The sequence below is a fragment of the Neomonachus schauinslandi genome, chromosome 4 (genome assembly GCF_002201575.2).
Source record: "Neomonachus schauinslandi chromosome 4, ASM220157v2, whole genome shotgun sequence".
NCBI classification, from domain to species: Eukaryota; Metazoa; Chordata; class Mammalia; order Carnivora; family Phocidae; genus Neomonachus; species Neomonachus schauinslandi.
Genome location: NC_058406.1, coordinates 89,834,187 through 89,850,591, shown reverse-complemented (window position 1 = coordinate 89,850,591; position 16,405 = coordinate 89,834,187). Strand labels below are relative to the sequence as shown.

Here is a 16,405-nt window from a genome sequence, read left to right as displayed (position 1 = left end):
GTCTCATTTAATACCCCAGCAACTCTCTGCAGCGTGGCCACGAGAATAGGAGGCTGCTGACGGTACTTGGAAACAGGGCCAGATGCCTAAAGTGAGTTCCACCTGTCACTTTACTAGTTACAGGAAAGCCCAGTGACTTCTCTGTGCCCACCACAGCTGCTTGGGAAGTCACTTTTTGGGAGTGATTAACTTTTTTTTTTTTTTAAAGATTTTATTTATTTATTTCAGAGAGAGAGAATGAGAGAGAGCACATGAGAGGGGGGAGGGGCAGAGGGAGAAGCAGACTCCCTGCCGAGCAGGGAGCCCGATGCGGGACTCGATCCAGGGACTCCAGGATCATGACCTGAGCCGAAGGCAGTCGCTTAACCAACTGAGCCACCCAGGCGCCCAGTGATTAACATTTTTAAGGTATTCACTCATCATGCTCCTTACTCTCAATGAGCCCTTATGCTATAGCAGTTGTATGTACTATTCCCTGAATGTTCACAGCCCCAGAAACACCTTAGGATCATGAAGGTGAACATTTGTTAATTTTCACTGCTTCTGTGACTGGGGTAGCTTGCCTCCCTTGATGGTGAGTGAGTGTTTCAGTGGTGTGGTCAGCTTATGATCTCAGTACCGTTTCCCATCTTGCCCTTGGCCGTATATACCCATGCTTATTTAAAGGCAGAGATTCTCATTTGTTGACATGCAAATCTCAAAACGTGCTTACTTTAAGAATGGAATTATCCTGTCTTGTATTTTTGGTATCATAGCCTTCCAGTAAACAGCGACGAGTGGTATTTCCTGATCCAGCAAACTCTGCCAGGTTTAGATCTGCAAAGCCCAGCTGTGAAAAGAAAGGGAATTATATTAATAGAATATCTACTAGGCTCCTATCATATTCTCCTTAAAATAAATATTCAATCCATGTTCTAGACAAGTTTTCTCAAAGTTCAGTCATTTGCAATTTTGGCCATCTTAACAATATCTACTCTATTATTTGCTTAATGTGTGCCTTTAGATTGGCTCGCTTCTTTTGTAAAAATGTATTACCTATTCTATTCTTGGCTTAAGCAATGCGATCTCTGAAATCACAGATTTGATGTGCTTAATATATATATTTCTTCTGTACACATTGAAATACATAACTGTTAAAGTAAAAATAATGTTTATCAAACAATTAAAATCATTGCAAGTAGCAGTGGTACTCACCCCACACTGTGGGAAATAGCAGCAGACCAATCATGATCATTTGCATATTCATAAAGAAAACTGATTAGACTTTCTTCTCCCTGTTCTGATTCTGGCTCCATTCCCAGTTAACCACTGGTGACTGCAGACAGTTGCAGGTTATTAAATTCTTACTTTCCATGCAAGAAATAGAATGATTTAAGTTTTCTTTGGTATAAGCCCCTTCTCCTTCACCACCTTCCACAACATTTGCCTTGCTGATCACACTTAAGCTAAATCCCTTTTTATGAAACCTTTTCCCCTTTCCCAAAGCTATGCCCCTCAACAACCTTCTATGCTGCTCTCCAAAAGTTTAGCTCAAACCTGTTCCTCCTTCTCATTACTACCCATGTTCAGTCCCCATTTTCTGCAGCTACCGAAGATCGTCCCGCGCTCTGTCCTCTGATGTTGTTTAACCCCTATTTCTCGTTTCTAAGCGGTACAAGAAATATGCCCGATTTTTTTTTTTTTTTTTTTTACAAACTAAGTCTGTTCTATTCTACATGACTAAATGCATATGGAGTCTTCTATTAAAAACAACAAAAAATGTTTTTGAGTTTGCAATTAAGCACATCTCCCTGAATGCCTAATAAAAAGTACTAACTGTTTCAAACACTGATATGATTTTAAGCTGCCTGCTTTAAGATTTTAAGACACATACTGGGCACATAAGAAGGCATTTAAGATGAAGATTTTAACTAAAGGCTGCAGCATTATTTTAGTAGCTTTTAACTGGTACAAAAAGGATGGAGAATAAGAACTTACAGACCAGTTGAAAGGCCATGATTCCTAAACGCAATAATAAGTCAGAACACATCAGCCATGGGTGACATCTACCTAATTTTCACAGGGTTACTCTAGCCTTACTGCCTTTTAGGGGTCCGACAGATCAGCAGAAAAGCCCAGATGTAGCTAGGGCAAAGCCACATACCAATGAGCATGTGAAGATTCATGGGGCTATTTGATTACACATAATCTGAAGGCTGTATTTCCTACATTACCCCCTTCCCTTTAAACCTCTAGCACCTCCTTTCCATCCAAACTCTCTGCTGATGCCTTGCTTCCTAATTCACTCAGAAGCTAAAAGCAATCAAAAGAGCACTTAACTTCCAGAAGCTCTTATTGCTGGCCACATGCACTCACCTGCCTGCAGCTGCACTCTGCGTGCTGTGTGTGAACTGGCTGTGCTCCGATCTGAGGCCAACAACTCTCCCCCTGCCCTCACTGCTTCAGGAATTCCTCCCTCTCTTCTGCACTCTCAAGTTTCCCTTCTCTGTCGAACCATTCCCATTAGCACACAAACATGCCGGAGTTTTTACCATCTTAATGAACAAAAGAAAACCTCATCCCACATCTCTCTCCAGTCTGTTGGACCACTTTTCTGCTTTTATAGCAAAACTCCTTGAAAGAGTTGTCTACGTTGATTGTCTATGGTCCCTTCATCCTTGGCCACCACCTTGTCAACTTCACTTCCCCATTCTCTTCCTAATTTACTCTCCTGGCCACAATGTCCTTTTCCTTGAACATGCCAAGACCGCCTCAAGGCCTTTAACACTTATTGTTCTTTTGCCTGACACATTCTTAGATCTTCTTGTAGCTTTCCTCCTCACTCCATTCAGGTCTATGTTCAAATACCACCTAAGAGGGCTTCCATGACCATTCTTAATGCCCTGACTCCTCCCTTCCTCCCCTACCCTGTCCCCCTTTACCCCTTGCCTACCTTGTTCCTCTCCTTAGTAGCTGTCATCATATCACATACGTACACATTTCATATTTATTTTGTTTACTGTCTCCTCCAACCTTCCATAAGAATATAACAGCGCCAAGAACAATGCTGCCAGATGGTAGGCAGTTAATACATATTTGTTGAGCAAAAACTGGCCCATTGGCTTACCATCCACTGTTAGAATGCTGGTATTACAGTGTCACCAAGCATAATTAAAAAAAAAAAACCAATCTGGTCAGTCACCATTAAGAAAGCATATTAAAAGGTGGGGTATGTCAATGTGATGTTTTAGGCTGCAGGTTACCAATGAAGGCTGTGATGTTTCAGGCTGAAGGTCAACATTTACTGAGCAACTGTTGTGTGCCAGGCCCTGTTCTGGACACTGCAAAACAGTGATGAACAGGACAGATCAGGACTTGGTGAGGCACCAGAGAGTCCATATTTCCTTATGATTTTCTCTTTGGCTTTACTGAGATAACAGTCTCGTTAAAATGGTGTATCTACATAGCTATTAGTTATATCTGTGGTAGATATTACTTCATTTGGCAAATAATTCTGAGCATCTGCATTTCAGGTAACATTAGGCATTGGGAATGTAAATCATTCCTAGTCTCAAGGAGCTCATAGTTAAATGAGAGGAGATAGAAAGAAAATACATTCTTATAAAAAAGTTTAAGTGCTGGGATAGAAGAAGGCACAGTTACAAGACAGAAAAGAAAAGAAAATTTCTCAGGGGAAGGGATGACTAAACTGAGTGTCTAATGCTGTATGAGTTGACAGGACAAGGGAAGGGGGAAGCGCATGCGTAACAGGGAAAATATCAAGTCATAAGGCAAAGAGGCTAAAATAGCATGGTACACTCCAGGAAGTTTCTGAGGGCAGTAAGTCTGAAGCATAAGAATAAGTGAGTGTGAGCATTCACAGATGGCGTCCAAGATGGGTCTAAATGCTGGGTTAAAAACTTTTCATTTCATTTTCCTTGACGAGCAATAGATAGCTGAAGGACTAAAAGTGGAGGAATGATCATGTTCAAATTTCAGAGTGATCATATGGCAACAGTACGAAGGATGGATGGAGGGAGAAATCAGAGGCAGAGAATAAAAGATAGGAGGCCAGTACAGGTTTTAAATAAGAAATAATGAAGGCATAACCTATGGCACTGGCCTTGTGAATGGAGAGAAGGGATGGTTTTTAAATGAGAAGGGAGAAATCAAGATTTGTCAATTGCAGCAGACCCTGTTTTTTGCCTCCCACCATCATCCAATGTTCTAATATTCCTTGTTAGCAGAGCCCTGATTTTATTCAAGTGTCCACCCTTAGCTCATCCATGTGCATAATGAAAGTGGCCCAACCTCTAGCTCATTGTTAAACTGTGATTAGTCTAAGCTAGCCATGGCAATCCATTCCTATTGCCCATGACTGGTATAGGAGTGGGCGTATGATCCAGTTGTGGCCAATGAAAGGCATGGGGAAATCCTCTGAGGGCTGACTAGGAAAAGTTTTCTCACTCAAAGAAAGCCATTTGTGGAGAAGCAGCTGGATTTTGTCATATGTGAATGGGTGGACTAAAAATCCACCTGGTGACCATGAGAAGAGCTAGGCAAGGATAAAGTCATCACACAGAGAATGGAAGAATGAAAAGAGAAAAGTAACATGAGTTCTTGATGATGTCCTTCAGTCAGTGGCTTAACTAATCCTGGAGCAGCTCTATCTCGCATCTGCAGCTCTGTTTCGTATCTACTTGCTTTGTGAAATTTAAAAAAAAAACACAAAAAACCACCTCTAGGTGAGGAGGGTATTCTGTTACTTGTAGTAAAGAGCATCCTAACTGACACTGCAACCAAGTGCTTTTAAGGAGTTAGGCAGACTTGATGGTTAAGCTGGTGTCCTGGCTCAGATGACTGAATTGATGGAGATACCATCAGAGACTGAAAATAAAAGAGGAGTATGTGCGTTTCTGGCAGTATTACTAATTCTTTCTATTTAGCAAAAAGGTGAGCACACTAATTACTAGTAATTCCATATAGCTAGTAAAAGTATAAAGGATAGTAGTGATCATGTACTACAGAATGCTAAGAGAGCACAGAGGAGAGGTCCTATTCCACTGGGGGGTGGGGCGTGAGGGGAGGTGGGATTGGTTATACTTCCCAGGGGAGACTGAATTAACAGATGCTATTGCTTAATGGAACCAGAGATCATCTTCTAGTAGGGAAGCAGAAATGTAAGAATAACATCCCATAATCAGCTTTTAGAAAGAATGTGCCTATAATTTATTGCTGGATCCAACTTTTCAACCTCCAAGTTGCTTTATTTAAAGACAGCCAACTTGCAGGCCTGGGTGGCTCAGCTGGTTAAGCGTCTGACTCTTGATTTCATCTTAGGTCATGATCTCTGGGTTGTAGGATGGAGCCCAGCCTTCCAGCTCTGCGCTCAGCGGGAAGTCTGCTTGTTCCTCTCCCTTGGCTCCTCCCCGCCCCACCCCACCGCTTGCACTCTTTAAAATAAACAAATAAAATCTTAAAAAAATAAAAACAGCCTACTTGAATAGCAATTAGAGGAGCAAACCATTTGATTTTTAAGATTATAAATAGCAGTGAGTGATATTAAAAGTTCCAAAAGAGTAAAAGAACATCTACTTACCTTTGCATAAGCTTTTCCACCTTTCAATTCCTGCCAAAGATAAAAAACACTGTAAGGATATCATATGATTAAAGATTTAAAATTAAACATACATCAAATAATCCTGAAGTATTTACAGTTTTACATGCTTGCAAATATTGATAAATTTCTAATGATCTTAAATTCAACTATTTGGATGGCTACCCTACCCCCATCCCCCAAATTATCAGAATTTTAATTGAGAATTTAACTTAAATCTGAAAAAGGCAAATGGTAAGAAGGCAAGCTAATTTTTAATCTATTCTGAAGAAGAAATTGCCAAAAAGTATCCTAGACACACTGTTAGAACCCAAATCACCAAAGAAATGTTAAATTACTTACTTAGTAAGCACATGAATGACATTGTGGAAAGATTTTAAGAAGAGTTGAAACACCTACCCCAGAGACAGCTACTCTTACCAATTTTTAGGAACAGTCCAAAAGATGCCTTTTACTCAAATGTACCATACTACACACACTGTTCTATATCTTACTTTTTTCTACTATATGATATTGTCCACATTAATATAAATATATATATATAAACACATATAGTACTGATCCAGTTAGTATAGTAGAATCCCTCTTAACTAACGTGAACAAGACTGGCAAAAGTGAAAAATAATAACAAATAATATACAGGCATCTTAACATTTTATTTGAAATATATAACTGTACACTAATTTGCCAAATCTCTGGATTTAGGACATGGCACAGTTGTGAGAATTAAGTGTAAAATACTTAGAACAAAGCCCAGCACACAATATACTCTGTATGTGTGTTTGCCATTACAATTAGGGTCAAAATCTCCTCTCCCTACCCACTTTTAAAAAATTAGTTTTAGGTGTACAACACAGTGATCTGACAATTCTAAACATTATGCAATGCTCATCATGGTAAGTGTAGTCACCATCTGTCACCATACAACACGATTACAAAATTAGTAACTATATTCCCTATGCTGTACTTTTCATCTCTGTGACTTATTTATGTTGTAACTGGAAGTTTGTACCTCTTAATCCCCTTCACCTCATCCCCCTCCCCTCTGGCAATCCCCAGGTTGTTCTCTGTACTTAGATTCTGTTTCTGGCTTTTGTTTGTTTGTTTTGTTTTTTTAGATTCCACATGTAAGTGAAATCATATGGTATTTGTCTTTCTCTGACATTTCACTTAGCACAGTACCCTCTAGGTCCATCCATGTTGTCGTGAATGCTAAGAGTTCATTCTTTTTTATACCATTTCCATCTTTAAAGTGGTGAATTTAAGCTCTCTGCTCCTCCCTGTTTGACAGACAGCCACATCTTATGGTTCAGTGCCAGCCGTGTCCCTGAGACACAGTGGTGAAGGTCAGAGTAAACGGATTTGGCTTTATTGGGTGCCTGGTCACTAGGGCTGCTTTAAACTCTGGCAAAACAGATAACTGTCACCATCAGTGACCCCTTCATTGACCTCAAATACATGGTCTACATGTTTCAGGATGATTCCACCCACAGCAAATTCAATGGCACAGTCAAGGCTGAGAACAAGAAACTCGTCATCGATGGAAAACTCCTCTCCATCTTCCAGGAGTGATATCCAGCCAACATCAAAGGGGGTGATGCTGGTGCTGAGTGTGCTGTGGAGTCCACTGGGGTCTTCACCACCATGGAGAAGGCTGGGGCTCACCTGAAGGGTGGGGCCAAGAGGGTCATCATCTCTGCCCCTGCTGCTGATGCTTCCATGTTTGTGACGGGCGTGAACCATGAGAAGTATGACGACACCCTCAAGATTGTCAGCGATGCTTCCTGCACCACCAACTGCTTGGCCCTATCCTTGACAACTTTGGCATCATGGAGGGACTCATGATTCATGACTCCATGCCATCACTGCCACCCAGAAGACTGTGAAGGACTCCCTGGGAAGCTGTTGCACGATGGCTGAGGGGCTGCCCAGAACATTATCCCTGCTTCTATTGGTGCTGCTAAAGCTGTAGGCAAGGTCATCCCTGAGCTGAATGGGAAGCTCACTGGTATGGCCTTCCATGTCTCCACCTGCAATGTGACAGTCGTGGATCTGACCTGCTGCCTGGAGAAAGCTGCTAAATATGATGACATCAAGAAGGTGGTGAAGCAGGCATCAGAGGGCCCCCTCAAGGGCATCCTGGGCTACACCGAGGACCAGGTTGTCTCCTGCGACTTTAACAGTGACACCCCACTCTTCCACCTTTGATGCTGGCATTGCTCTCCAAGACCACTTTGTCAAGTTCATTTCCTGGTATGACAATGAATTTGGCTACAGCAACCAGGTGGTGGACGTTATGGTCCACATGGCTCCAAGGAGTAAGAGCCCCCTGGACCATCAGCCCCAGCAAGAGCAAGAGGAGGAGAGGCCCTCAGCTGCTAGGGAGTCCTTGCCCCAACTCATCCCCCAACACACTGAGAATTTCCTGACCTCTATACAGTTTCCATCCCAGACCCCATGAATAAGGGGAGGGACTTGGGGAGCTCTACCTTGTCATGTACCATCAATGTACATGTACCATGTACCCAGCCAAAAAAAAAAAAAGAAAAAAAAGTGGTGAATTTAAATAAGATGGGCAGCAATCTATGGTAAACTCTATTATTCATGAATATTTGCTGCCCCTTCCTGTCGCATTGATGTCTGGCGTGGCCATATCACTAAATCTACCCTATTATGAATTATTGAATTATTCTTCTTTATTAGGTTATTGTCATATCCCTTAATAGCACACTTCACTAAATAAAACAAAACTTTCTCCAGATGATTCTTGTCTCTTCTAGCTAATTCTTTGCTCCCCTCTACAGCTAAACTCCTTGAAAGACTTCTCAATTTGCTATATCCCACTCTCTAGTCGATCTACTTCAAATAGGCTTTTGTCCTCATTTTCCCTCTGCAATGGTTCTTAAGATTACCAATGATGTCCATTTTTGTTAAAGCCCAAAGGCTCTGTCTGCATCTTACTTAACCCCCCAACAGCATCTGAAAGGCTTGGGCACTCCACCTCCTTTCCAACATCATTTTTTTTTTCTCTAACCTTCCATGGTGCTGCAATTGCCTGGTTTTACTCCTACCTCAATGCCTGCTCCTTCTCACTCTCGTTTGCTGGACCTACTCTTGTATTCAACCTCTGTAGAAAGAATGCCAGTTGCACACCAACTATCCATTCCCCTGCTCTCCAAAGTAATAGAAAACTGTATTTTTAGGTGGGTATATGGCTACCCAAAATAATGACAACATTAAAAAAAAAATTTTTTTTTATTTAGGGGTGCTTGGGTGGCTCAATTGTTAAGTGTCTGCCTTTGGCTCAGGTCATGATCACAGGGTCCTGGGATCTAGCCCCACATTGGGCTCCCTGCTCGGCGGGAAGCCTGCTTCTCCCTCTCCCACTCTCCCCGCTTGTGTTCCCTCTCTTGCTGTTTCTCTCTCAAATAAATAAATAAAATCTTTAAAAAATTTTTTATTTAAATTCAATTTAAGTAACATATAGTGTTTCATTAGTTTCAGAGGTAGAATTCAATGCTTCATCAGTTGCATACAACACCCAGTGCTCATTACTTCAAATGCCCTCCTTAATGCCCATCACCTAGTTATCCCATCCCCCCAAACTCCTCCCCTTCAGCAACCCTCAGTTTGTTCCCTAGAGTTAAGAGTCTCTTATGGTTTGCCTCCCTGTTTTCATCTTATTTTATTTTCCCTTCCCTTCCCCTATGTTCATCTGTTTTGTTTCTTAAATTCCACATATGAGTGAAATAATATGGTATTGTGCTATGGCAGTGTGATCAAGATCTGGCCAAAAGGATGTAAGAAGTGATACATATGAATTCTTGCTCCTCTCCTGCTAACAGTAATTTATACTCCTTCTGAATGTTAGAGTGATCCAAGATTTGGTTCAGGACCTCTTGTCTTCTATGTCTACACTTTCCCCATTCAAGTCTGTAGGGTTTTTTTTTGTTTTGTTTTGTTGTTTTGTTTGTTTTTTTTGAGAGAGAGACAGAATGAGCAGGGGGAAGGGGAGAGAGAATCCCAAGCAGCCTCCACTCTCAGTGTGGAGCAGGACACGGTGCTCCATCTCACAACCCTGAGATCATGACCTGAGCCGAAACCAAGACTTGGACACTTAACTGACTAAGCCAACCAGGCGTCCCAGGTTTGTAGCTTTAAATAAAAACTATGCTGGTAACTCTCATGTCTCCGTCTCTAGTCTGACTTCTCCCCTGAGTGCCAGACTGGTATCTTTAAATGACTATTGGACATTCCTACTTGGTATCTCATAGACATCTCCAATTTAACATGGCCAAAACAGGCCTGCTGATTTCTGCTTATCGGTCCCCCAAATTATTTCACTCTGAGCTTTTGCCATTTCAATAAATAGCACAATTACCTTCCTATATGCTTAGGCAAGGGTCTAAGAGTTATCCTCAATTCTTTTCCCTTCATTTACCACATCCAATCTATCAGTGGGGGTCTACCTCCAGAAACACATCCTACATCATACCGTCTCTGTGGTTATAGCTCCATGCCAATACAAGCATTCCTCACCTGAACCATCCCCACCACCTACGTGGTCTATCTGCAATGCATCCTCTACACAGCAGCAAAACTGATCTTAGAAGATCATCTCTCTCCTTAGTAAAATCCTCAAATGGATTCCAATTGTAATTAGAATAAAATCCAAACTCATTACCATGTCCTATAAGGCCCTGCCTGATCTAGTGCCTCCATCCTCATCACCAAGAGCTTTCCCTCTCCTTCTTTTCCATCTTCCAGCCAGGCTGGTCTTCTGTCATTTAAATATGACAGATTTGTTGTTTAACCTAAATGGGGTTTACAATACTTTTGAATCTGTGGCTTGATGTTTTTCATCAGTTTTAGAAGATTCTCAGCCACAATACCTTTCCTCTCCCTCTAGGGCTCCATTTACATATATGTTAGACCTTTATACTGTTTCTCATGTCTTACATTCTTTTTTAAATTTTCTACTTTCTTTCTGTGATTTTGTCTGGATATTTTCTTCTGTCTTATTTTCCAGTTTACCAAACCTCTCTTCAGTTTTGGTAAGCCTGCTGTTAAATCTGTCTGTTGAAATTTATTTTTATCTATTTAGCTTTATTTACTTATTATTTTTTAAAGTTTTTTTTTTTTTAAGTAATCTCTACACGCAACATGGGGCTTGAACTCACAATCCCAAGATCAAGAGTCCCATGCTCTACAAACCAAGCCAGTCAGGTGCCCCTTGTCTACTTAACCTTAAATTTTAGTTATTTCATTTCTCAGTTCTAGAATTCAATTTGCTTTTACCTTTATAGTTTCTAGTTCTCTAATAAAATGCACCCATATTGTTCACTCATTATAATTACAGTAAATGTTTGTCTCTGATCTTCCCAAAACCTGTATCTTCCATGAGTGTGTTTTTATTATCTATTTTCCTTTTGATATTTGGTCATGCAGTCATGTCTCTTGGTATACTTGGTAATTTTTGTGCATGATAATTTGAAGAAGTAATGTGAGGCTCAGAATAGTGTTATTTTCCTTCAGAGAAGATACACATTTGCTTCTGGCAAATTCTGACAGGGGCAGATCACTTTCATCTAAGCAGGGATTAAGCGGATTAGAAGCTGAGTTTCAATCTTTATACAGGCTGATCTATACCCACCATACTCCTTCTAGATTGAAACTCTTAGGGAGTCCCAATGAAAAGTCTGGGGTATTTACCAAGGCCCTTCATGCTGATGGGTCCTGGACTCCAGTTTTTGTCCCTTTAGTCTTGTAAAATTGCTGGGATCTCAGCTAGCCTCTTCTCAGTCATTGCTTTCAGCTCAGCTTCTTAACCACTGCTTGCAACTTAGCAAATGCTTTGAGGGAAAAAGCAATGCTAAATGTCAGGCTCATCTCTTTATGCTTCCCTTGTCTATGATTCTAAGCTTCTTAAGTCCTTACTGCCTTGGCAGCTTCTGATACCTTCAAGCAGCTGTTTTTTATATTTGGTCTAACTTTTCAGGTTGTTCTCAGAGGGATGGGTGGTGTTTAATAAGCTGGTCCATTAATTTCCGAAGCATAAATCCCCAGGTTTATTATAATCTTAGGGTCTGTTATGGATTGCATTGTGCATTTCTCCTCCCACCCCCCAAGATATGTTGAAGTCCTAACCGCCAGTACCTTGGGATGTGATCTTATTTGGAAATACATAGGTAATCTAGTTAGAATGAGGTCCTAATCCAACATGACTGGAACCCTCATTAAAAAAAAAAAAGGAGATTTGAACATAGTCACAGACACACACAGTGGGAAGATGATGTGAAGACACAAAGGGAGAAGACAGCCATGTAACTGGAGTGATTCATCTACAAGCCAAGGAATGCCTGGAGCTACCAAAAGTTAGGAGAAAGGCATGGAACAGTTTCTGGAGCCTTTAGAGCATGGCCCTGCTGACACCTTGATTTTGACTTCTGACCTCCAGAACTATAAGACAATACCTTTGTGTTGTTTTAAGCCACTCAGTTTATGGAACTTCAATACAGCAGCTCTAGGAAACTAACACAGGGCCTTTTTACTTTCAGGTATGGGATGGTTACTTTCATGTACCAACTTGCTGGGTCATGGGGTGCCCAGATATACGATTAAACACTATTTCTGGCTATGTCTGTGAGGGTGTTTCTGGATGAGATTAACATTTTAATCAGTCAACTGAGGAAAGCAGATTGCTTTCTTCAGTGTGGGTGGGCATCATCCAATCTGTTGAGGGTTTGAATAGAAGAAACAGGCTGAGGAAGGTTAAATTCGCTCTCTTTACCTGTTTGAATTGGGACATCAGTTTTCTCCTGCTTTCAAACTAGGACTTACACCATCAGCACTCCTAATTAACGGCTTTGACCTGAACTTACACCATTGGTTTCCTGGTTCTCAGGTCTTTGGTCTGAAGACTGAAATTACACCACCAGCATTCTAGGGTCCCCAGCTTGCAGATGGCAGATCGTGGGAGTTCCTGGCCTCCATAATTGTGTACGCCAATTCCTTATAATAAATCTGTATCTATATAGCTACCTCTCCACTCTATTGATTGTTTCTCTGGAGAACTTTGACTGTATTAGTTAATACAAGGTCCTACTGCTTTAGAATGGTCTTTCCCTAGATCTTTACATGAGTGCCTCCTATTCAAATGTTACCTTTCAGAGAAGTCTCCCCTAATTTTCTGAAATGACTTCCTCTCCCTGAGTTATTCTCTATTATCTCATTGAATTTTATATACAACACTTACCATCTAAAACAATTTTATTTGGTTACATGCTTACTCTCTATCTTTTCTATCACTCTTTCCACCAGCTCCAACCAGAAAAGAGAGTCCTTGAGGGCAGGAACTTATTCCAGTTCACCACTGTCCTTTCAGGGCCTAGAATAGTAGGTGGCACTTTGTAGGAACTCACATATTTGTTGACAGGCGATGGACTGCTTCCCTGTGTCCTAGGCAACAGAGTGCATTATCAAACTTTTTGATCTTTGTTAAATTTATAGGTAAAAAATGGTGCCTTATTTGTAGTTTTAACATACATGAGACTGAGTAATTTTTTATAGGTTTGGAAGCTATTCATATTTTCTGTTTTGTGAAATAAATATTCTGTTGCTTGCCTATTTTTCTAAAGGGTTATTGATCTTTTCTTCTTGATTTATTTGAAGGAGCTCTTTCCATACCAAGGAAATTAGTCCTCTGACATGGTTTGCAGATGTTTCCCTTAATTTATAGCTTTGCTTAAGGTATTTTTTTGCAATGCAGAAAATGTTTGTATAGATGAGTTTACTGATTTTTCTTTATGGGTTCTTACTTTTATTCTCATGTGGCCTTTTCTCTTTTCTCAGTGGCTGAAAGATAACAAGACTGGAGTAATTCCCTTGGATCTAAAGATGGGCATAATATGGTGAAGATGGCAGAGCTGCTCTACCAGCCCTGGACCCCTTGGCTGTTACCCACGAGAGACATAAACTTCTGTCCTGTTTAAGTCATTGTATATTTGGGTATCTGCTTCAGCAGCTTATTGTATATGCTCTAACTAATACACCAAACCATCACAACCTGAGGAACTGGTTTATTTCAGATGAACAAGTCCTACCTTAAATTACAAAATAACTAGTTTTTTTTGTAATAGACTCAGTGTATTTATTTATTTATTTTAAAGATTTTATTTATTTGACAGAGAGAGACACGGCGAGAGAGGGAACACAAGCAGGGGGAGTGGGAGAGGGAGAAGCAGGCTTCCCGTGGAGCAGGGAGCCTGATGCGGGGCTCGATCCCAGGACCCTGTGATCATGACCTGAGCCGAAGGCAGACGCTTAATGACCGAGCCACCCAGGCACCCCGACTCAGTGTATTTAATTAGCAGTTATGCTTTACTCTAAACTGGTTATATGTTTTCTTTTATTAAAATTCAAAGACTGGTCATCTTTAGAAAATTATGACTAGAACTCCATTTAGTAAAGGTTTCAATATAAAAGCCACAGCAGCAATTAAAGTAGAAAGAGAAGGTAGGATGCTTTATTATATCAGTTAATCCTCAAAACTTCTAGAGAAAGCAATTATTATACTCTTAGCTTGGATGAAGAAACTGAGTTTTAGAAAGTCAGGAGAACTGCCTAAGGTCTTACAGTTAATAAGCAGCATATCTGGGACTCAAACATAGGTCACTATGATGACATACACACGTTCACTGCACTATCCTTCCTTTAGGGAAGATTTAATGCAATTATTATTTTTTTAAAGATTTTAAAAATTTATTTATTTGTCAGAGAGAGACACAATGAGAGAGAGAGAGAGAGAGAGAGAGAGAGCGCACAAGCAGGGGGAGTGGCAGGCAGAGGGAGAAGCAGGCTCCTCGCTGAGCAAGGAGCCTGATGCAGGACTCGATCCCAGGACCCTGGGATCGTGACTTGAGCTGAAGGTAGACGCTTAACCGACTGAGTCACCCAGGTGTCCCCTTGATGCAATTATTGCTGCTCCAAGTTAGACTGTTTTAGAGGTCTATTTTCATTAAAGGCTTAAAACCTATAAAATGTATATATGTATTTATGTTATATCTTAGCTGAGTAGATGAATCAATATAACAAAATATAGCCACACACAACATAGTGCTATCCATTCACTCAAAAAGCAGAGAAAGAAAGTTAAAAATACAACTTCTTATCTGATAAAGAAGAACACAAGACTGGAATGGAAAAGAACAAGGCAAGGGACTCCTGCTTTTCATTTTAAGTCCTTCTCTTAATCTTTGAACACGTATATGTATTATATTGGTAATTTAAAAAAATGTATATAAGATAGAGGGGCGCCTGGATGGCTCAGTCGTTAAGCGTCTGCCTTTGGCTCAGGTCATGATCTCAGGATCCTGGGATGGAGCCCCGCGTCGGGCTCCCTGCTCAGCGGGGAATATGCTTCTCCCTCTCCTTCTGCCTGCCGCTCCCCCTGCTTGTGTTCTCTCTCTCTCTGTGTCAAATAAATAAATAAAGTCTTTAAAAAAATGTATATAAGATGTAACAAACAGGTTACATTTAAAGGCAACAGTTTCATTCACCTATAGTGGTGACAAATGGATTTCCTCTTTTTCACCCCCCCAAAAAGTAGGATCACGTATTTCTATATATATTAAGTTGATCACCTGAGATTACCATCTTTGTAGATTACTGGGAACATGCCTCAACCTAACGCGGAAAGGAAATGATATAAAAAACAAAACAGGGCCTTGGAATTAGAAAGATTCGTGTGAGTCCCCACTTTGCCATTTCTTAGCTATGTGAATTTGGGCAAGTGATAACTTCTCTAAACCTCAGTTTTCCTGAAATTGCCAAAAAATAACACCCATTTTCATGGTTGTTGTTAGACGTAATATATGTAAGGTCCCTAAAATAATGCCTAGCAATGAGAAATTTAATGAATGGCAGGATAAAGATAGATAGAGCCCCCCCCAAATAATACAAATAGGGTCAACACTTAAAGGTAGTGATAGTGAGATAAGGTCCTTGAGTAATAGTTTATGACTTCACATTTTCTTAAGTCCTATTTGTCACAGTAATTCAAATTATTGCTGCAAGTGTGAAGTGGCATTACATATAACGCTTCTAATGATGAAGTAGAGCTAAATAAAGTGAGTCAGGGACTATGGAACTAATTACGGTTTCTGAAAGGGGAGACGTAATCAGCTACTTTTGTACCTTCCTCACAGATACTCTGTAGATACAAGGATCCAGGATGCCTGTGGTGGCACTTGCACTCATTTTGCACATAAATGAGAACTTCTTCCTCCAGTGAACACAGTTTGCTTGCACCACTTCCCTGAATGGGGAAAAAAAAAAAAAAAGAGAAACAATTACTACTGATGACAGGTCAAAAAAGCATACACACTCTTTCACTCAGGTCTCTAATGCAGAAGTGATAGATTAAAAGCCAGTATTTGGAAACATGAAGAAAACAAACTTCTAACAATGTGGTCTGAAAATCTCTAGAAGCTTTTAATTATCCACAGAAACTTAAATTTAAAAAAAAAGTGAAATTACATATCAATTGAATCAACGTAAATCGAAGCTTCACTACTCATTCATTCAGCACATAATACATGTTTATTTTTGGTGTGCGGGTTGTGTGCTAGGTGTCCGAGATACGAAGACGAGGACGACGGTGTTCCTAACCTTGTAGGGCCTGTGGTTTAGTCAGTACCAGAGACAGAACTGGGAACAAATAAGTGTTCTGAAATGGACTCCTGCCATCGCTCTACTCCTGTTCCCTCCGTAACAGCAACAACAGCTGCCATTTGCTGTCAGCTTACCACA

General features: G+C 40.6%; 1 protein-coding gene across 1 annotated transcript in view; it reads right to left on the bottom strand.

Annotated features, from left to right (window-relative positions):
• Positions 1–16,405, bottom strand: part of FAM102B (family with sequence similarity 102 member B) — an 81,637-nt gene that overhangs the window by 24,761 nt on the left and 40,471 nt on the right. Inside the window, exons 2-4 of the mRNA XM_021690133.2 lie at positions 15,791–15,911; positions 5,579–5,608; positions 713–829 (exon numbers count right to left, since the gene is read on the bottom strand). Coding sequence (XP_021545808.1) covers positions 713–829; positions 5,579–5,608; positions 15,791–15,911 — 268 coding nt within the window. The remainder of the gene's footprint in view (positions 1–712; positions 830–5,578; positions 5,609–15,790; positions 15,912–16,405) is intronic.